We start from the raw sequence: 23,404 nt of genomic DNA, 5'->3' as shown, positions 1-23,404 counted from the left end.
ATGTCTTTCTATGCATCTGGAAATGTGTGAATGCCCTAAGAATGCCACATTCTTTATGCAAAAAGTATTGCCACACGTGGGAACATCACTCGTCAAAATCTACAGCTGTTGACAGTGAGTCGCAATGCAAAGCATTGTCAGCTTGTAGATTTGTTATTTTTGACCAATGACATTGTCGTACCATGGAGTAAAACTAGGCTTGCACAACCCTTTTATGGTGTTAAACAGGGCGTTGATCTTCTCAAATTATTTAACAGGCACGCGTATCCAATATACGAACGGAACGAGTGTCATTAATACACCTGTGTATGCACACAAAGCAAGGCAGTACACACAGTTTCAGTTCCATGAATCATTTACTTGGCAGCATGAGGGCTAAACTAAAATATAGCAGAAATTTAAGAAGAGTTTCTTGAATGAGGAATGTCTCTAATGGTTTTAGGTGAAACCCTCAGGGGAGTTGCAAAGACTTGAAGCCATTTTCTGAGTTGTCAGCGCAGAAACCAGATAGGCTGTTGGCTATAGGAATACTGTGTTCCTTTCTCCCCTGCGGGGCCACACTCACAGTCAAGGTCAAAATGTTAACATACACTTAGTGAGAGAGTATAACTTCATATAGTCCCTCTATATTTTTTTCATATAGAACTGAACAGTACACAAGGATTTTTTTATTAGTGTTGTGTGCTGGAATGGATCCACCTGACGCATAGATTGTTTTATGACAGTTGAGTGGAAACGGATGTACATAGTGTAGTACTATGCCTTCACATTGTTTGGACTGGCATTCCCTGTCTTCAACAGAGAATGTTTGCTCTACGGTTAGGTGTCACAGTGGAAAACAGGATACAGCTTGACCCAAGCCAGCAATAACGATATGAGCCAAATGGGAAGCCTTCTGTAAGTCTCTTTTTTTCCCCACTTACTTTTTATGAGAAAAAAAGACTGACAATTAATGGGAAAGAAAAAGAGACGAGGGAGAAAAAAAAGACATATAAAAACAAAAAACAAAACAAGAGACAAAAAAGAAAAGAAAAAAAGTCTGCATTTTTTTCCTTCATATTACAGATTACATTCATTGAATTCCTCATACATGTCAATAGGCTGGAAGAAGAGATCCCACTTTTCCCACTTTTTATAGAACTTATCCTCTTGTAGTCTAAGTATGAATGTTAGTTTTTCCATGACATACAATTCCTCAGTAATGTCCACCCAATGTTCTTTCGTTGGTGGGTCCTGTTACTGTAAGTCTCATTTAATGCAGGATTGGTGGAAAATGTAGTTTTTTTTGCCCCCTCAGTTCATTGAAGATAAATGATTGACTATGACATATATGGCTCAAGGAGAAAACCTTTCAGCAAACATTGAGTTCTGTGATTACAGGGTTATTTGGTACTGTTCAAATACCTCACCACATTTTTTACAGATAAACTATCTATCTATTATTATCTATGAACACCTAGCATAGGATATTATTATACACCTATGGAGCAGTCAGACCATGAGGCTCCGCTGGGTGTGGTTTAATTGTTTGCAAGCATTCAACACTTGGATACTGGCCAGATGGTGTCTCAAAGACACCGGTGGAAAGAACATTAGAACCCCTGTACGTAGTAGCCGGCGGTACAGTAGAGCGAGGACAATGAGACATCATATCTCATTCCACCATCAGGGCGTTATGCTCCCTACTCTTGTAAAGTTATCTCTTTGATTGTTCGCCTGCAGTCAGCGGCTGCACAGAGTGGCATGATGCCCCTCTATCACGAGTATCACGGCTGTGTGTGTATAGTGAATGCTTTACCACACCGCGTTGACAGATTCAGATCACATAGATCACTCATCACATAGTAGCATTGCTGAACACACCTGTTGAGTAACATTTTATGTTGGTTCATGTACAGTATTCTGATGATTACTTAATTCCGAGGGTGTTGAGATTGCTGACAAGTTGACAACCCGTGCAACATCCTCCTCTATGCCAGGGGTTCTCAACGTTTTTGGCCGGGGACCCCCGGAAATGATTTGGCAATATCTCGGGACCCCCGCCCCGCCCCCTCCCGACCCCCAATATAAATTGACTGCTACAATAACCTTAACCCATTTTGGGCGGGAACCCCTTTTGGTGTTTTAAGCATTATGTTATAATTTAGCTATTGAAAAATAGCAGATCTACAAGCTCATAGCGCGCCACCGAGTGGCGTGCTCGCCACCGAGTGGCGCGCTACGAGCTTGTAGGTCTGCTATTTTTGTTTTTTAAATAATTTGGGGACCCCCTAAAATAATTTGGCGACCCCCCGAGGGGTCGCGACCCACGGGTTGAGAACCCCTGCTCTATGCTCACCTAATTGGATTGCAACCAAGTTTTAAGCTCATATTAAAGAATAAAGAGACATTCTACAGTAATGCATTTGTTTTACTACTACTGACCTACCCGTATTACAACTGCAAAGCAACTATAGAGCGTCACTGTCCCGCCCCCTGCGAGGGCACTGGAAGAGAATTTCCCATTCATTTTTCCAAACATATTTATTTAAAGACCTTTAAGCTTCGGACAAAGCCGACAGCCGAGTTGACAAATCATGACAATAAAAAAAAAATTGGGCCGAACAAATAACAATAAATAATAACACTTTTTTTGTTGTTTTTCTTCTACAGTATTTGTTCGGCCCAAAAAAATGTGTTTATTCTATTGTCATGATTTATCAACTCGGCTGTCCGAGGCTGACAGGTCTTTAAATAAATACTTTTTGAAACGTCTATTGGAAAAATGAATGGGAAATTCTCTTCTGGTGCCCTCGTCGTTATAAAAGGGGGCGGGACTGCGACGCCCAATATTGTACATGAATTCAACCATGAATTTTATGTATTCATTATATTTTCGGACAGCTTTTCACAACTTTATTGATTGTGTCCCAAGGTTGCCATTATGAGAACTTTTGCACCTATATACTCTTTAATCACTCTGCAGAGTGGCTGTAAAGGTTCACCTGGAAGTCGTTGACTGAAGTCTTTCTAGAAATGGGGCCCTGCTCCTCTGTCCTCACCTCTCAGAAATGCAAAGCAATAACATAACAGGATTGCGAGAACCGTTTAACAGTCAGATAACATCAAGACACCTCTCAAACCTGCCTTAACAAGAATGCATTTAAAAAAGAAAAACATTCTCAGAAAGAAAGGCGGTTTGAATGGCCGAGAGTAGGCCTAGTACATTTATTTTTGGTAATAATGCATTTAACTATTAAATCTTAATTCATGATCATATTTTTATACTTGTTTATTTGATGGGGACAGAGCAGAAGAAAGAACAGGAGTATCAAAAATAACACTTAAACATTCCAGAGTTAGTAAGAATGGTAGTTTTCATCTGTAGCTTTGATCCGTGATTCTAGTCCCAATGCAGTGCTTGTCTGCAGCAGGGAGCAGAAAGAGCCCTCTTGTGGGAGATCAACTCAGTGAAAGTCGGCGTGCTAAAAGAGCCAAGTAGATAACACCGACGGTGAGTCACTACTGTAGCTGATGTGTGTGAAGCAGTAGAATAGACCCTTTCTTTTCTCAGTCACAAACAAAGTAAGTAAGTTACTGCGAGCCTTCCTTTCAGGAAAGGCAGAGCCGTTTATTTTATTTTCTCTCTTCATGCCAGAGGAAAGAATGCAACTGATTCATTCTCTCCAGATGGACGGGGTTTTTATGGGAATGTGGTTAATAAATCACGCTATATTGTGTGTGTTTGTACATGTGTGCATGTGTGGATCGGACGTGCGTTTCTGTCCCTGTGTCTTTCCTGTACATGTGAGAAACCCTCACTTCTCTGCGTTTAATCTGTACTGATTGTCAGGACGTGTGTCTATAAATACACCTCAGGCTCTTCAGGTTGCAATGTAAATCTGCCAATGTGACAACGAGCCAGGAAGGCCAGGCTCCGGATCCCGTGTCAGTTTTTTTGTTTGAAGGAACTGTTGCCCCAGACAACGGCTAGGCCACATTCCCCGCGACCTCAGCTGCGGACAACACGTGGTATTTACCTAAACTGGGTCCTGGAGTGCATGAGTCACGTTGCCATGGTAACCCTATACGGCCCGGCGCGACCACACCCGCCCACGTGCGATTTCTGTCATCGGTGACTCAGTGTGCAAATATTCAAATGGATTTTTTTGATTTAAATCATTAACTGGCCGTTTGTTTTAGCGTTGGGACACTTTTCTTCGTAGTGAGTGATCCATTTTCTTTTTGCTTTCTCCCATGGACAGATTATTTCCTCCTGTGCATTTCTGATTGTGTGTAACCTGAGCACTCTAAAGGCCGGTACACCGGTAAGACTTTTAACTCTCATTCCCTCATTACAGTGTGATGAGGGAATGAATGAGCGCTGCCCTCTCATCATAGTGGTGGTTTGTTGTGCAGTGGGTGGTGCGAACAGGCCGGCCCCCGTTGGCTGGCACTCACCAGCCTGATGTTTCCAACAGCCATTTTATGCTCTCTCTTTCTCTCCACCATCATGGAACTGGATTTCCATTTTGTGCAGGTCTGATTTCAGCTAAGCAGTGTTGGAAAGTTGGCAAATTGTATTCCCTGAGAATGAGGTGTGTGCGTGTGCGTGTGCGTGTGCGTGTGCGCGTGCGTGTGCGCGTGTGCGTGTGCGCGTGCGCGTGTGCGTGTGCGTGTGTGTGTGTGTGTGAGAGGATATAGGTTTGGACAGGTTGAATGCTGTGGATTAATCGGAACAAAGGCATTCAAATTACTTAGTAGAGGGCAAAATACTATTTTATCTGAAGAGAAGTTTATTGCCTGAGGTCTGGGTGCAGCAGTAGTTCACTTCAGATCAAGTTTTAAGCTCCACTAGTGACGGGCAAGGGATGGCGATGTTGGTCCGTCAGTCCATCCAGCACTTTGTAACCAAATAATATCTTGAAAACTATTGGCTGGATTTCTGTGGAATTTGCTGTGCACCTTTATGTTTTTCAGAGTCTAGACTGTAGTGTACGTAGCACCACTCTTATGCCAACAATTCCACTGGCACACAAGATATTTCAACATTCCATGAATCTTGCTGAGCACATTCAGGCCCCCCCCCCCCCCCCTAGCCTGGCCCAGCCTGTATGATTTCTGGTCTAGAGGGGCGGGTGTCGGTTGGGAAAAAAGCGGTGGATCCTATTGGTTCACCGATCTGAGCGCCGGCCCCCAACCCCCTCCTCTCCCTCCCTGGTAGAAACGGCGGAGAACACTGACGTCACCAAATTTGGAGAGTCGCACCTCTGCACTGTTATTGTGTGTAACAGTTCGCGAAATACAATCCTAGCTGTATGCCAGATTTTTCATTTTTTGAGCCGAATGCGAATGAAATCTAAAGCCATGCCCTTTCCTCTAGCGCCACCCTCAAGCCAAAATGTCTACTTTGCACACATGGTATTACATAACGAATCGCACTGACTTCAGTGACCACATGGCCTTTCCTAGTGCGTTCAGACTGGATCTGATGAAAATGGTGTCACTCCATTCAAGTTACAGTACATTTTGTGAATGGCCGTGCCTGTGTCGGCTGACGTGTCAATTTGTTGTGCAAAACAAGCAAACAGACTATGTGATTACCAGAGACAGATTCTGAAGTGCAACAACGCACTTCTCCAACTGGGTCCTTGCATGAATGTTGCTCTGTTCACTTTGGTGAAATGTCACTTGAGTTGAGCATTTTCAAGTGCTCGATCGTGCATATCACAGTTTGTATCGCTTGAGCGGAGATGCTTAATGTCACATTCTTTACAATGTATTACAAACTGAGTTGCACCCCATCTGAATGTACCCTTAGGACACAATGTTCTCATGCTGTCTGTTTTACTACTGAGTTTATGTGCCGCCACGTACCTTAAGGTCATCGGGTCAGGGTCTACTGAAGGTGACCCATAAGGCCAAATTGGTCACTAAAGGGGATCGGGCTTTTGTGGTTAAGGCCCCAATGCTCTGGAATAGCCTACCAGAGGAGCTGAGACTAACTCAGTCTCTAACACATTTTAAAACCCTCCTAAAGACCCATTTTTATAGAATAGAATTTGCATCTCCCTGATTTTTGTCTGTTTGTTATTTTGCATTTTCTACTGTTTTTTTCTTTTGCACCTATGATGTATTCTTTTATTGATGTCTGACTGTTCAAAGCACTTTGTAACTTTGTTTAAAAAAAGTGCTATATAAATAGCAAAAAGTTTTATTATTATTATTATTAATGCTGAAATTCCCCATGGGTGTACCAGAGCTGGCCCAAATTAAGACACTGAATTTAAGTTTAACTTAAGAGCCATGCAAGACAGAAGGGCCTCATGCGCCAATAAGTTCCTAACTTTTCCTCTTACATTTCTTCCTAAGTGAATTCCTAAGAGAAGTCCAGTCAGATTCATGAAACGTTCTTAAGTAGGCAGAATTGTTCGTAAGCATGTTCTTATGATGATGAATCCAAATCCTCGTAACTTGAAGGGGTGTGCCAGTTCATTCAAATTATCATAGGTAGACGCCCCACATATCCTAATTAGCATCCTAATTACCATAGGGAACCGCCCCACCAATCCCATATAAGGCATTGGGAATTCACTTTCCTACCTGTGTTCACCCAGGTGGGTGTAGTTTTGCATGACTCCATGGCCTTGCCTGCAGTCACACCTGTGTGTGATTGCAGCTCACAGGACCTCACACATAGAAATAAAGTTGAGTGAAGTCAAGAATACCTAAACTAAAGTCTAAATATGGTGGAACACCAGACTCCAAACATTACAAATCAATAATACTGTGGAGGTACTGAAGTGAACAGAAATTTTCACATTTTCAATATTTTAATATTTTCAATATTCATGAATGTATTTTATTATTTATCTCACAATAGTCAACTGGGGGGGGGGGGAGTTATGTGGTGGGTATGGTGCGTTTGTTTGGGTTGGGTTGTGAACTCTAAACCAGTGGTTCTCAAACATTTTCATGTCAAGGACCCCCAAATTGACATGCATTCTGCAGACCCCCATATGAAAATATTTTCTGCTAGGGTAATGTTTTGAAGATTTATCAAAATGTTTTGAAAATAGCCGATCTACAAGCTCAAAATGGGCAGTAATGAGACGCGTTTGTGAGCTTGTAGATTGGCTATTTTCAAAGTATAAAATGGGATTAAAGTGGTAAAATATTCTGGACTGCCTGTAACTTCCTCAAGGACCCTTTGAGGTCCTCAGACCAAACTTTGAGCATCATGCAGATGGCGCTGTTTTCCCTTTATGTTTTCAGATTGCACTTAAGAACGAAAAAGGCACCCTAAGAGTGCTCCACAGTGTGCGTAGATTCTGTTCTTACCTACGAACAAATCACAGCTAAGAAAAGATTGAGGGATCCCAAAACCTTCTTAAAAACCTCCTAAGTGGGTCTAAGAACACATTTCCTCTTAAGAACTTCTTAAGAACGGTTGGCGCATGAGGCCCAATAAGTGTAGGAGGGAGCCATATTTAAATGGACCACCTTGTGAGAATGGACTGTGATTGGTGGCTGATTAAAAAACATTAAACACTTATTCAATCAGCAGACTGACAGCTGATACAGCTGGGTGTCCTGTGTCCTGCACGCAATGCTTCATTAGAAAATGTTTCATTTTATTTTCCATTAGGCTCTTAAAATAATGCTGATCCCTCTGAGTTTTTTAGAGTCACACACAAAGAATTTGCTACGTGAGCATGTGTTTAATAAGTTGGTTTACTCTTCTGTTCTCCATTGGTTCTTTACCCTTCCAAGACTGAAGGGGTTTTTAACGGTTTGGAAAAGGCCTAATTGCGCTCCATAAAACATGGTATAAGTATGCAAGAGACACACTCCTGGACCTAGTGTGGGGTTGTTCTTGGACACAGTGCTGGTGCCTTTTGCTATTAGCTCAGGTGGCCAAAGTTCGTCATTCCCTTTTGTCTCTCTCCCTTTAGTTCTCTTCTCCTCTCTTTTGCAGTGTCCACCCATCGTCTTAATGACTTTGGGGGTGAGATTTGCAGGCATTCTCGGACAAGGCAGCCACTGTGCGAGCACCGCCAGTTAGTAGTGCTGGAACAAGACGTGGGTGCTATTAGATGTACTGTATGGGATATTGGCAGGAGAGGAGGGGCAGCAAAGGGGATGTTTTCTCGCCTTGGATTTATGGCATCAATGTACTGTAGCTTTGTATTTATGGACTGGAAGATGAAAAGAATCCCTTGTTCCTCTGTAACCATCTCCCTCCGACTCTGAATGTGCCCCTTCAGTCCCACCATTCTGTCTTCCTGCCCCGTCTTGCATGCCATGAGGCTCCACCGGACGGGCAGTGGGGTTCACATGGGCGGAAACAAGGAGTAGCAGTGTGGTTCACAGACAGGGTGGTGGAAACGGGTCCGAGCTGCTGTTATTAGCTGGAGGACGTACTGGACGGAAACGCCTTTTCACGATCATGTTAGGTCAGAGCAGCATGGACGTAGGAGACCCCCTTGGAGACCGCTTCTGGAGGAGCTATAAGAAAGGTACGACCACCGACACTGTTCAGCTAGTGCTTGAGAAGGTCAGGTGGGAAAGGAATAAGGTGAGGAAGCAGTAAATGATTCTCCCATTGGTCGGTTTAGAGGCTTATGTCATAATTAAGGGGTGTGGTCATGACTCCACTCATCATTCCTGTCAGTCATGTTGTATCGTGAGCTGTTGCTCTCACAGGGTTTTTATATCTTATCTATTATTTAACATTTGTATTTGACTAAGTGTTTTATATCATTTGTATGACGAGGCGGATGGGGTTTCTGGTGGCTCAGTCAGTTCTTTGTGGACCATTATGATCGTTGTGTGTGCAATGCACTGTGCAAGGACCCGGGTTTGAATCCGACCTCTGACTTGTTGCACAGTCTCTGCTCTGACCTCAAATAAAGCATAACGTGGCAAAACTAAAAGAATATGTAAATATGTATGTATCAGGGGTGTCGGGTTGATGCATCCATGGCATGTCTGCTATACTTAACCCTTTTCTTAATAGCATGGCTCTGCAAGAGGCTAGCCGCTTATGAGAGGGTCTGTTTGTCTGTGTTGTGTGTGTGGCTGTCCGGAGCTAATCTTGTAAATTGCTCGACCGCTCAGTGCCAAACTTTGTGTCCATGCTGCCTTTAGGCCACAGAAGTACCTACACACCTTTCTTTCACATTGTTTCATCCTTTTTGCAATATTTAACTTAAATTTCATAATGGAAGTCAATGGGGCTATAATCTAAATATTGGATGAATATTGGTCATACATCATAGACGACTGACGTCATAATGTAGGTGACTTATTTCACAGGCTGTTCGCTCATTGAAGTCAGAGATCTGCAATAGTCTACAGCAGGGGTGGGCAACTTTGACGATGGAGAGGGCCACTATATTTCCACACTCACTCCCTAGGGCCATAATATTGCTGTCGTAGCAAAAATAGCCGGTCTACAAGCTCAAAACGCGTCGCAGCGCGACGCGTTTTGAGCTTGTAGATCAGCTATTTTTGCTATATTTGAATTGAAAACCAGAATATTTTTTTGCTATTTTTTTATTGGAATCCTGAAAAGTAACCTTTTTATTGCATTTCAAATGCATTTAGTTATAGTTACTTTATGAACTGTTAACATAACTACATTGGACACAAAAAGACAATAACATTTTAATACTAGTCATTAAGTACTAGTCATTTTAATACTAGTCATGAAGTAATTAAAGCAGGTTTGGAATTGTATATTAACCCAAGGGCCACATTAAGTGAAGGTGGGGGCCGCATGTGGCCCCCGGGCCGCCAGTTGCTCACCACTGGTCTACAGTATGTGGTTCTCAAGATCCACATAGAAGCTAGTTTTATAGCTTTGTATACTTTCTTTATCCCAATAGATGTACGCATGTAAATCCTGCATGATCCCTCGTTTCTGCGTAGCTGAGCGTGGACTTAAGCCTCATTTATACTTTGTTCCGTGTTGGCGTCGTGTGCCGAAAATAGCCGATCTACAAGCTCACGGCGCACCACGCCTGGCTGCGTTGTGAGCTTTTAGATTGGCTATTTTCGGCACGCGGCACGGACGTGCAACGAAGTAACAAGCAATAGAGCTCTCACGGAGCTTGGAACACAGGAGACGAGGGCTGTTTCAAATCTGTGCACATCTCACTGCTGGAACTCGTTTACTGCACACAAAGACTTTTTGTTCTCCTTCACTGTTGTTTATATAATTTACCACCAAATATCTGAAATCCGATACCTGTTGTTTTTTTTACGTCACAAATGGTAAAGTGATAGTGGTCTTTTGAACGTGTGGCACCACTGAACTACAGTACAGCATTTACCCCACAAGGCCACATTGAGTATGGATACCAATCTAATTAAAGTTTGGCCTACAGTAGCCCTATTGTGGCTGGAAGTGAGTTTCCACTGGGCTGGTCATTGGAGCTGTAGGGGGCGTTGCTTAGTTGGTCACCATATCCCCAACACCTGACAACGTGTTAGACTGAGAGAGAGACAGGGGTGGCGGGGACGGGGGGAAGGGTGGTCAGTTTGAGGAGGGGCAAGGGTTAAGGATGAGTGAAACTTGGCAGCGCTTTTGGGTGCCAAAGATTATTTTTGGAAGGCAAGGGAGGCATAATCTGTGACTTCACTTCTTTCCACTCTGGAAAAGGAGAAGTCAAAGTGATCCGTGACTAGTTTGGAATATATAAGCGAGGCATGTCGTTTTTATTTTACCTCAAGCACATGCATGTGTACTGTATGCCTGTGTATGCCAATTTTCCACTTTTAGGTGAAAAATAAGAAAAGAAAAATAGGACTTGCAGAGAACTTTTGTAGGCATCTTTCGTCAGCTCCTGTTGCATAGAATGGGACTATAGCTCCACAAGCTATTATGTAACAGCCAAACTTAAGTGTTGCATGAATCTGAACATATTTATGAGCTACATCTGGAAACGGAGATAGTTGGCTTAGGTAAGAGAACAGCTCTTAGTGGTCTCTTATTGCATTCAGCACAGATCTTATTGTACGAATTGTTGCTGTTGAGTGCACAATTTATCTCTATTGTTGGTATAAGTGGTTAACTGAAAGAATATAGAAATGACAAAAATGAACCACTACAAATTGCAACAATAAACTTTATTTTTTTGTTAAGATGGCAGATTCTTTTACAAGATGTTCTGGTGTTGTGAAAGACATTCCCATGGTCAATAAATCAATTTGCATGTTGGAGAATGATCAACATGCTTCACTATAGCGCTGATCATGCAAGCAATGCATGCAAGCCAAGCACACCAATTCACTTCAATTCATCCATGTTTAATCTCACCAGCAGATCATCTCAAATGAGTTCCCAGACAGTGCCAGCGGGTTAATCCCTGCTGTTTCATCTTGCATTTCAAAGGCTACTCCTACAGCCTTGCAGTGTGCTAATTGTCACGACTGATTGTCCTGCCAACATCCAGATATTATTTCAAGGTGACCTCAGGAAGAAGCTGACGACGAGCTATGTGGCATCGATGAAGACACTTTGTGCCATCGTCTTACAATTACTGCTCACTGTGCCCAGTGTTTAGGAAGCTAATGCAAAATGTTGCAATGAATCACCATTTGACCTTTACCCTCTGCTAAAGTCCACCAGTCAGTTTCATATTTCAGTCGGTTAGTTAAAAGGTATAGGTTAAATGTTATTTTGAAACCGTGTGTCAGGTTGCTTTAATTCTTCCACACACATCAAGTACAGAGACCAGGATCAGGATCAGTGGACAGTACTAGTGTCCCAAAACATAGAAATGGTACTATACTGTATCTCCTGTAGATACAATTATTTGCTTGAATTTGTATGCCTCTGTTGAAAGCAGTAATGCAGTATCTCATGAACGCCTAGAGGGAATTCCATGACATTTTTCACAAACGTCCACTTTGACCTATAAGTAGATGGCCAAAGGTCAAGGTCAATGTAACCTCACAAAACACGTTTGCAAAGTCCTTCAGTCTTCAGAGTCTGAACAGCCATGGATGTAAACAGTAACAGGTCCATTAGTATTTTTTCTTTCATCTTGTTATATTGTATTGTTTTAAAAAACAATACAATATAACAAGATGACACAACAAACATTACACAATCTTTAGACATATTTTACACAGAAGCAGAAACAAAACAACTATATTGTATTGTTGTGTCTCTGAGGAACATGTCCACCAACATGTACCTGTATGATGAATGATTAAATCCCTCTTGATTCTTTGTGCATCGTGGCACAACCACGATGTAGTATATCTAGTGATCATTTATTTGTATTTATCAACTGCACCAAAGACACCATAAAGACTGGACATGAAAGCAGGACATCAACAATAAGGGCATTTTATTGACATAGCTGTCAACAGACTAAACAACCGGACCAAAACATCAGATGGCCTGCATTGATCCCACCAGACCTCACAGTACCGCTCCAGCTGCTTTCAGTAATCTCTATCTTTGAGAGATTCCTGAGTAAGGTGTTAGTCCTCTTACACGTGTCAGCTCTTTCAGAAAGGCAGCTGTCCCCAGGATGAAGCCGGGTCAACCACCCAGACTCACCAGGCCAACATGTTCAATATAAAGACATTATGAGACACTTTCATTGACAGAAATGTCAGTCACGCTAAACATCTGAATGTTCACGTGCCTCTTTAATTTGTGATTCAAATACGTTTCTCCAAACATGTTCGTGAGTGCTTCTCTCTCTCTCTGCTTCTATTTGCGTAGTCCATACCACCAAATGTATTTATTTACACACATGAATTGTGTTCAAGAATAAAGTCTTCAGTTTGCACTCAATTTCGATTTTCCTGCCACATGGCAAAGTACTGTACAGTAAGAGGCATAATTATTTCCAGTTGCTTCTGTTTATTTAGAAAACTCCAGTGCCTCGTCTGTATTGGCCGAGGGAGGGGAGGGAGTCCATTTTGAAGCCCTCCTTCAAACAGAGCTGCCAAATGTAGCTATTGTAAATCTTGCTTGTCAGACGGACCACTCCACTTCTATTTCCAAGACATCATCAGTGCACAGTAAAACTCCAGTGTTAATTTAACGCAGAAAGTGTAAAAATGGAACGCTAGCCAGGACCATTTTAAAACGTCCAGCGTTAAATTAACAATCTGGATTGTACCGTGTACTGTTCGCTCATAAAATTGAGACACATGGGTCAGATCACAGTGGCAATGTCTGATCGGTAGTTTTATTCTTTTTTGGCAAACCATATGTTCTATATTGTAGTGTCTACGGTATATTGAGCTCGTTGGTATGTTTCAGCTTCAATTGAATTCTGAAGAGGACCGTCCATGTGGATTCATACAATAAATAGCCTGTAGGAAATGTTCTGCTGACCTTTGCTTTCTCTGAACTCGGCTGTAGTGACTCAGGTCTGGTATCAGAGTGGAAGGCACGTGTGGTGGAGCGTTAAGCCCACAGAGGACATAGCCTTTACGTCGGGCCGCTAGCCAAGCCCCCACAGTCTGTGCTGACGGTTCTATTTTGGGAAAAGCAGAAGTGCACTCTTACTAGGCACAATATCTATTGAGACCCTCTTTCCCTTATGATTATATTTGTAATCATCTGTCTCAATCATATTGCCACACATCATACTTCCATTTGTGGGTGCATGCATGCTGCCTCTGAGTCATATTTGTGGTCTGTTTAGACAGTTATGTTTTAGGCAGGGGTTTTCAACTGATTGTGAACGACTCCGAGGGACCACCACCCTGATTTAGTATCAACCTGGGGACCACTGTTGTGTTGGGTGTTGGGTGGGGCTATGGGCTAAGATTAGTGCTTTTGTAACCCTTGCTATGCATCCCATGTGTATACTGTACATCCCACTGTTTCTATACTAATAATTTCCTAATAATAATGACTCAACCAAACAATGCACTTCCCCCTCTTGAGATTCCAGCTCCCTTTTTCTTTTTTTAATTACATTTTTTATCCCACGATTTTTTTCACCCAGTGTCAATTATCTAATGTAATCCTCCCAGGAATTAAGTTTACTTCCTCTGCCAACCTGGGGGGGCAGCGGACTGACCTCATGCTTCCTTCTATGCATGAGGAGTCCAAGCTGCTTCTTTTCACCTGACGGGGGAATTCCGACCAGTTCCTTTCCCCTCCATCAGGCAGGCCAGCTCCCTTTTTCTGTTGAATTTCTTGACCTCCAGCTTGTCCGTAAATACATGAACGGTCATCATAGGTCACCAGGTCATTCAGTTCACTGTTTCTCAACTAGTGGAAAGAAATTTAAAAAAATCAACAAATCCTATACATAAATGAATGGTCAGTCAGGGACCACATGCAATACCTCCACGGACCACCAGTGGTCCATGGACCACCTGTTGAAAACCCCTGGTATAGAGCATGCAACCCCCACCCTCCTCTTTGCATCTATTTTTGACCACTCAGCAGATAATGGCAATCAAATAACCAACCTCCACAGCGTGGTGTAAGAAGGCATAAGCATTAAGCACAGTCATGGTAATGTGATGGGGACTGCGATAGTTGTTAGGGTACAATTTGCATTTCAAAGATGAGTGCAAAGAAACAATTTCGACAAACACGCTCGCACGCACGCACACACACACACACACACACACACACACACACACACACACACACACACACACACACACACACACACACACACACACACACACACACCACATTCATATTAAATCAAAATATGTGAATAAGTTACCAACATAGTGTATATCTGCATAATATAAGTAGTCAAAGTAGGTCAGCACTGACAATTGACTGGGCTCTGGGCCAGTGTAAGGCCCTGTACACACATATAAGACGAACATGCTCTGTGCCGTCTGTGTTTCATGGCCGCATCATTGCTTTTCCAATGGAAGTCACGTGGTTTGACCAAACACTTGTGTTTGATGGGGGGAGGGGGGCAATCAAACACAAGTGTTTGGTCAAACCACGTGACCACGTGAGGCGGCCATGAAACACAGACGGCACAGAGCATGTTCGTCTGATATGTGTGTACAGGACCTAAGGGTCACTGCTAAACCCCCAACTTCACTGAGCTCTTTGTGGACAAACGGTCAACGGTGCATGAGTTTTGAAAAATTGCTGCCTTTTTCTTTTTACTTGGTTGGTTTAATTTGCATATGCTCTTGACTTTCCTCCTTCATAGTGTGAATTTAATTAAGATAAGATTAGATAGGCTTTATTGTTCCGAGGGGAACTTTGCCATGGACACATACAGTATCTGCTGTTACAAATACAATGACAACATAGTGCATACATTCAGTACATACAGATAAAATCCAGTACAAACACGGACTGCCAACACATTGCACACTGCCCATGAATGACACTTTACTTGTTCTGGTAACCCATTGTTACCTACACACTGGTAATCCATTGTGTAATCAATGCCATCTTACTTATTCACGCAAGCTCTTTCCCAATCCAAAGTACTCATACTCTATACACGCACGCGCGCACGCACACCCACACACAGAAATACCAGTTTGACAGTTCTAATCTACAACCACCTCCACTCTATGATAGGCCTTGGCATGCCATAAAATATTTATTTCAAGGGATGTACGGTACGGGACTGATGAGAATGTTTCCACAATCACAGGGTTCTTGTGAAAGAAATGGCATCTCTCAGTAGGGACATATACATTATACAATGTTCATAAATCTTCACATACCCTTCCGGCTATAACAGTCAGGATAATTATAGGACACACTACTTGCGTGATGGGACATCGCATGGTACATCTGGTGTAGGTGGAGCAATTAATGGTAGAAACCTCTGCTAGCGCCTCCTAATCTAAATAAATGGTCATCAGAGGCAAATTTGTGCTGTGAGAAAGGAGTCTTTCTCATAACAGTCTCAGTAAACATATACGTAAAGTTTATAACCGGCCAGTAGACACTTCCCCAGCTGGGAAGTTTCATACAAACCTTGTTGGTTAGAAAGCATGTATTTAAGGTTCAAGTTTGACAGTTCTTTATTGTTGCGTTTTGTGTACGGGTCGGGTACATAAGAGTGAAATTACATGTTGACTCCTAGGACAGCAGCATAGTAACACGATGAACGGAAAACATGAGAAACAAAAACAAGCAGCTATACGTTATATAATACACTATGCCAGTGTGTAACTGTAACATTATGAGAGCATTATGCAACTCTTAAAAAGACCACTATGCTTTTACTGTAATTGCATGCTGTTATATTTAATATATGGCTTGCGGGTGAAAGCACCTACTGTATTTCAAAACTATAATGCCCGCGGATTAATTTGGGCAACTTGACTGCTTGCTGACCAGCATAGCCAAATAGATGAAGGAGTTTGTTTTAGATCACCGTAGGTTTGTGGACGACCGTCTGCAGAAGTGACCTCGTCATCCAGCTGTCCAAGAGGGACACATTTATGGCCATCCGCTGCACCGCAGCAGCGAAACAGGATATTTGACTCATTCAGAACTGGCTCACTTTATATGGCTGTTGCCATGGCAATTCAAAAGAAAACACTTTCCCACCAGTGTTTGGATGTGCGTAATGGGCGGCGATGTGGTTCCAAGCGGTGGAAGTACTATATGCATCATCGGTACTGCACAGCCACGGCAGCTTCACACACTAAAGTCCCTTGAGCTCTGAAACTGCTTCAGTTTCCACTCCGTCTGCGCTTTTGCATAAATGAGAGTAAGTAATTATGTTTTGAGTACCATCTCCTGTCCCACTATCATCTCCTGTCCCAGTACGTCTGGTTAGTGCTAGAGTCTTACTGACAGAGAGATGAGAGCGAGACAGATGGACAGAGAGAGAGAGAAGTGATCTAGGGGGATAGAAATATGATATCATGTTCCTTAGAGCTTGGAGAAGGTTAGCTAATAGCTACAATGTACACTTCTTTATATAGTTGTGTGAGGTAGATTCTGGGTTCCCACTCGGCAGCTATATTGAGGTAAACTATAAGCCAGGGGAGCACGACTTTAGCGCTTCTTACAGGCGATTGCATCACTTTAAAGAGTCACAACGGGAAGCATTAAGGTCATTCTCTATATATTTTTTTCCACCTGCCGGTTGCTCATGACCCACAAAATAACCACAGATATGAATAGGCTTGAACTTGATATCACATCTATTATTGGATGCATTCTACAGGGCTGGAAATAAGCTACAGGTATCTGAATTGTTAAAAACATCATGGACGCCATGTCCTTCCAACTGGAGAAAACAAAAAAGGTTTGTAAAATGTGTGTGTATATATAAAGAGAGAGAGACAAAGTTACGCCGATACCATTTTACAAGATCACTCAGGGTCTTGTGTGTCTTCTCTTCAAATGTCAGACTGTGGAGCACATCAGAGGCCGTGTCAAACAGTCAAAGCACATCGCTGTCTGACACGTTAATACTCACACTGTGTTTAGAGGGAAAGTTGTCCAGTGACATCCAATAGGAGAGGCCGGTGCAAACTGGACACCTTTTGGTTGGTGACTTACTGTATATGAATGGCCCACGTGTCTCGGAGTAGGATAACACTGTCAAATCCAGAGTGTCCATTTAACTCAGAGAGTGTGTGTGTAGAAATGAACGTGTCAGTGTCTACACTACACTCTCACAGTTACATTACCTCTCAGGACTTTGCAGTGTACATTCATACGACATAGGTGTGTCTCTCTTTCATCACTAATCTCCCAGTAGAACAACCCAGTCTTTAAGAGACTGTGTGTGTGTGTGTGTGTGTGTGTGTGTGTGTGTGTGTGTGTGTGTGTGTGTGTGTGTGTGTGTGTGTGTGTGTGTGTGTGTGTGTGTGTGTGTGTGTGTGTGTGTGTGTGTGTGTGTGTGTGTCTGGCAAGGGGGGGCGTGTGCTTGCCTGACATGGTATGTGTGTGTAAAAGTTAGTAGGTGGGCGTCTCCGTAAAAGTCACAGCGCTACAGAACGTGCTTGACCATTCTCCATAGGTGTGCTACTCCATTCATTTGACTCTGCTGTCATTCTTTCTGTCCAGCATATCGCTACAGTGTGTCTGCTTTTTACACATTTTTGTATGTCCTTTTCCTCCTCGCTGTTCAGTTTCATTTTATAAGAAGGGCTAATTTTTCCATGCCAGCTTCTCTCCAGCATTAGAAGAGAAGGAAGGTAGGAGGAGCTGTACAGAGTGTGTGGCGCTCTCTCTCTCTCTCTCTCTTTCTATTTCTCTCTCACTCCCTCAGTTGCACACTCTCTCTCTCTCTTTCATTCTGTCATTGCCGTCTCGGCAGCACGGAGCCTGTTCACTTAGAACAGCACATTCTGAACTTTGTTTAGAAGTCTTCCCGCTGAGGAATATTATTTTTCTTCACCGGGGAATCGAGGGGAACAAGAAGAAGCTGAAGAAGAAGTAACGTGAAGAGAGAAAAAAAACAAGGATTTATTAATAGTTTTTCTTTTTTTAATAACAGTTGAAAAGCACGTGGCAGCTGGTTTTGCCACTGGACCATTGCACAGTCCAAGGAGTGAGATCATCCAGTTATTACTCTGTGTCTGGTTCTTTACTGTTAGTCATAGTTTTTGAGGAGACAAACAGTCCTTGAGCACAATGGTGGCTGGAATGGTGATGCCCCTTAGGGAGCTGAGGTCCATCTATGAGCTCCTGTTTCGAGATGGTGTCATGGTGGCCAAGAAGGACAAGAGGCCTCAGACCATGCACCCTGAAATACCAGGCGTGCGCAACCTGCAGGTGATTCGTGCCATGGGTTCCCTCCTGTCTAAAGGCTACGTGAAGGAGACGTTTGCCTGGAGGCATTTCTACTGGTACCTCACCAACGAGGGCATTGTTTACCTGCGAGACTACCTCCGCCTGCCTCCCGAGATCGTCCCCGCCTCCCTGCAGAGGGTTAGGAGGCCAGCAGCCACCCTGGCGCTCGCCCACCGGGCCGCGCGGGTCCAAACCGTTGAAGGTCCCACCTCTTATGTTCCCAAACCAGGGGGCAAAGCCGGGGAAGAGAGCCACGAGGCATTTACTGAGCGCCAAGGATATCGCCACAAAAGGACGGGCGACGGAGAAGAAGAGGGCTACTCTCCGCGGACCCCCAGGTTCAGGGGTCGTCAACTTTCTGCCGAGCCCGTCAGACCAAAAGCATCGTGGGAAATGGGGGACCAGGCTCAGCCTCTACCCAGGAAGGGGAGGGGCTTCCGCAGTGAAACGGCAGTGATGGAGGTGAGGAAAACTCCTGAAGTCCAAAGGGAAAACGCTCAGGTGATCCAGGTTCAGAAAACAGCCTCAGCACAGGAAGTTTCGCAGACAAAGGCAGCAATGTTAATACCTGTGGCTGCAGTGGCTGCAGGTGCTGCAGCATCAAAGCTTTCTGATGATTTCCCTTCTATCAAAGCCAATAAGGAGAGGCCCAAGAAAGCTGGGAAAGAGGCTCCCATGCAGCCAGAGGCTGCTGCCATTAAACAAGTTATCTCAGCAGCGCCTGTTGAAGAGGTCAAAGACGAGAAGATAAATGGGGAGGTGTCAGAGGAACCCATTAAAGCAGGCATGATGGATCCAGCTGAACATCAAATTGCATCAAAAGAGCAGCATCAGAAGGCTATAAGTGGTGTTACTCAAGAAATCACCAAATCCCCAGTTGAAACTGCCACAATCAAATCTGTCACCTCAACACCCCCCGCTATGCAGCTGAAGGTAGAAGAGACCAAGGAAGAGGTGAAAGTCGCAGCAAAGGCATCTTTTAAAGAAATCGACCAAGAAGAGGCTAAGAAAACTGCCAAAGTTTCTGTCACTCTGGGGACCCCCAATGAAACTGACATTAGTAAGCCAGCACTATCTGTTGATGTAGTCCTGGTGGAGAATAGCAGCAAGCCAGCACTACCTGTTGATGTAGTCCTGGTGGAGAATAGCAGCAAGCCAGCACTACCTGTTGATGTAGTCCTGGTGGAGAATAGCAGCAAGCCAGCACTACCTGTTGATGTAGTCCTGGTGGAGAATAGCAGCAAGCCAGCACTACCTGTTGATGTAGTCCTGGTGGAGAATAGCATTGAAGTTAAGCTGACTCAAGAGCCTCTTGATGTTAAAAACTTGAAAACAAAACTCGAACCCGCTGAAGTGCCCAAAGTTGCTACGGTGACCGTCGCCGAGGAGGCCCCGAAAGTGGCTGTTGATACAGCCATTACAACGATGACTACCTGTACATCGGCACCCACAGCTCCTGTTGAAGAGTGCAACAGTGTCACAGAGGACACTGCAGAGATACACACACTGTCAGACGTGAGTACCAGTGTTACAATGACCTCACAGGTCATGACAGCTGAAGAAATAATACCAGTGTCTGTGGAGAGCTCCAAATCCCCAGACACTGTGTTATTGCATAATGAACCCTCTGCACCCCAGCACAATGTTAACATCATCACCACAGAAAAGGTTGTGGAAATAAATACAGTGATGGAGGGGGGCTCTAAATCTAAAAAAAAGAAGAAGAAATCTAAAGACAAGGCCCTTGATGAGGTGACACATGATGCAACCAAGTCTCCACCACTAATTTCCCCACAATCATCACATTTATCTGCCACCATAATGCCTCTACAAGACAAAATGTGTGAGGTTGAAACACCTGTTGAAATAGAGATAACACAGGAAGTGGCTGATCAGGTTGTGGATCAGAGCAATGCTAAATTAGGACCAGCTCATTCAGATCAACTCTCTGCAGTGCCCCCGGTGGAGGTTACAGTCACTGCACTGATGGCAGAGAATATTGAAGTGACCAGTGTACACAAAGTAACACAGGGACCACTATTAAGCTCAACTGATGAGGTCACTGACTCTAAGCTGACCTCAGTGACCCACACAGAGACTGTGAAATTTGAGAAGGTCACAACTTTAACTGAGGTGAGAGTAATGACCATGCAAAAGACGGTCAAAGTGGAGCTCACACAAGAAAGCTCCGAACCTGCAGAGAAAGCCTCTGCACGGCCAATAGAGTCGCAGGAACCTGCAGGTGAGCCTGAGGCTAATTCTCCAGCAACCATAAACATAACTGTGGAAGAATCCTCAGAGGCAGAGGAGAAGGGGGAAAATCAACCTCCAGCTCAAGTCTCAGAGACAATAATTACTGTGACTGTCTCCCCACCTGCCACAGAGCCACAGAGCCCAACATTCACAGAGGTGATATCAGTGCCTAAGGCCGCCATAAAACAGGGTCCTGTCAAGGGCCCTGAGCCAGCAGTGACGGATGGACCCAAAAAGATCTCTGCTGAAGGAATGTGCAGCGAGGAAATCACACAGGCAGCAGCTGCTCTCACTGAGGCCCAGGCAGACAAAGGAGAGGAGGAGCCAGTCCAGCTCTCAGAGAAAATCAAGCGGGAGGGCCAGAAAGAGAAAACATCCTCCTCCGTGAGGGAAGAACCCGCAGCCAGAGAATTAGCGTCAGCAGCAGCAGAGTCAGTAGGAGCCGAGCAACAGGACAGCCCCCTCACCGAACAAGGGGAGCCTCCCATAGTTGTACAACAGTCGGCCACTCAGGCAGCCCAGCGCAGCACAGAGCAGAGGGAGAAGAGACTCTCCGTGACTGAGGCCTTGGAGCAGGAGAAAGACAGGAAGAAGCATCAGGACACACCCTCTGTCAGTGCCACACCTGCAGCCGCCCAGCCACACCTGGGGGACACCTGTCAGCCCGTAGACCCTGACATTGACGAGGCAGCCATGAGGAGGAAGATTGTAGTGGTCGAAGAGATAATTGAGGTGAGGAAAATCACCAGTGAGGAGGCTGGGGGTCAGTCGCCACCTTCACCGGTGAAAACCGAGGAGGAGGAGGAGGGAGAGGAGCTGGACCTGGATGTCCTTGAAGCGCTGGCTATCGAGCGGGCGCTGCTGGCAGCATGCGGCTCACCTGACGAAGAGTGGGACCACTCGCTGGAAGATCCAGAGGAGAAGACCTGGCCTAACTTCATAGAAGGTAAATGACTTTACTTCCTGTCCTGCTTGCTGCATGTGATGTCACTGCTGGTGGTCGGGTTTACGCCCCTTCTTTGAAGTGTGGGAGGTTTGTGTGTATGGGGGGTGAGTTGTATGCTTAGTGGGTTTTATAGCCTGGCACCTATATTTTTGCTGTAATTGTTTTGACTTCAAACCATTATCTGCATGGGATGATTTGATTATAGTTATAGTTGATTGAAGTTACATATCACAGAGCCCATCCTTAACAGTGTAGTGTATTTTTTTATGTGGGCTGGGGACAGTTTCTCTTTGGGAAAAGTTTCAGTGAGATGAGAGTCAGTTTAGATACGGCTGTAATTCCAACATATATATGTGAATTTACTTGTGGTATTGGTGTCACTGTGATACTAGGGAAGTTGCTCACGCCCTAGTGTAGAATGCCAGATGCTATGCATTTTTAGACTGAGATTCCTCTCTTATAGACAACCACAGGTGAAAATGTTTATGTTATCCACAAATGGCAACATGCCACAGCATAGGTGGTAAACAAAACATGCCAACACACATCCTTCATTATCCCTCAGCACATTGATGGGCTTTTATCTCTTAATTAGGAATTTATACTTCTAAAATCACTTTTAACAAAGTTAAGACATTCTAGCCATTAACTGAGCTTTTATCTCTCTCTCAGTCACAGCAGTAGTCTCAAGAGGTAATTGTGTTTATATTAATTGAGCTTTCTGAGCTCTCTCACAGCAGTATGTCTCAAGAGGCATCTTTTGTCTGTTTGCCAGCTGAGATGATCCAGACATTCAGTAATTCCGACATGGTGGAGCTGTGTGTGCGAAGCGTGCAGCCTCGCCTGGTCCCTGCAGAGATAGACTAGCGTGCTGGAGACGAGGGGAGAATCAATGACAGAAGGGGGGTGTGGTGCTTTGCTTTTGGGAGCCTTACTCCACTTTGCTCCATTAAGTCTGTGTTCTTGGCACAATGAGTATGTTCCTGGCTTTCTACCCTCTCTTGGGTAAGATAAGACTGGTCTGAAGAATGGCCCTGGTGCCCCCTCGCATGTTATGTTACGCAATGTTATCGGTAGGATGTGGGGGTTGCGTAGATGATATATTATCGTAACCTGCCTCGGCTGCCTGCAGTGCATTTTACACTCCTCTCCCCCGGATTGGAGAACCGACAGGAATGTCCAGAAAATGCTTCTGGTGCACACCAACATGTCAGAGTTAATTTAACTCTGTGTAAAAATGTATCCGTGATGTTGACTATTTTACTGTGTATTGGCTGAAATGAAAGTACAAATCCCTGGGTTTCACTTCTGCCACACACACTACACAGGGTGAATCAAATTGACACTCTGAATCACTGTCTTATGACTGGACTCGAGTCCTTTAATAACCTGCAAAATAATTTGGAATTTGGATTTTTGCATTCTTGTACAGAGTGGATAGAGAGCACCGCACATGGGCGTTGCCTGTTGTGGGTGTGAGCAAGAAG

At 44.1% G+C, this 23,404-nt stretch overlaps 2 protein-coding genes across 8 annotated transcripts in view; both read left to right on the top strand.

Moving 5' to 3' along the window:
• Window positions 1-23,404, top strand: part of LOC306925634 (plectin-like) — a 158,096-nt gene that overhangs the window by 56,913 nt on the left and 77,779 nt on the right. For 4 of the 7 annotated variants that reach the window (XM_079504583.1, XM_079504581.1, XM_079504582.1 and 1 more), the window contains exon 1: window positions 19,978-21,917. The exons of 2 other annotated variants lie outside the window; for them this stretch is intronic. In XM_079504583.1, the coding sequence (XP_079360709.1) occupies window positions 20,144-21,917 (1,774 nt within the window). In that variant the 5' untranslated portion in view covers window positions 19,978-20,143. Of the gene's footprint in view, window positions 1-19,977; window positions 21,918-23,404 lie in introns of those variants that run through there. One more of the 7 variants, XM_079504587.1, reaches the window with a different exon arrangement.
• On the top strand, window positions 18,234-20,093 carry LOC306924372 (uncharacterized protein; the record flags this gene model as incomplete). The annotated part of the gene is made up of 2 exons (XM_079502866.1): window positions 18,234-19,981; window positions 20,073-20,093. The coding sequence occupies exons 1-2, from the start codon at window positions 18,560-18,562 to the stop codon at window positions 20,091-20,093; spliced, it is 1,443 nt and encodes a 480-aa protein (XP_079358992.1). The 5' UTR covers window positions 18,234-18,559.

The sequence above is a fragment of the Electrona antarctica genome, assembly GCF_951216825.1.
Source record: "Electrona antarctica genome assembly, chromosome: 6".
Lineage (NCBI taxonomy): Eukaryota > Metazoa > Chordata > Actinopteri > Myctophiformes > Myctophidae > Electrona > Electrona antarctica.
This window is presented reverse-complemented; position numbering and strand designations above follow the sequence as displayed.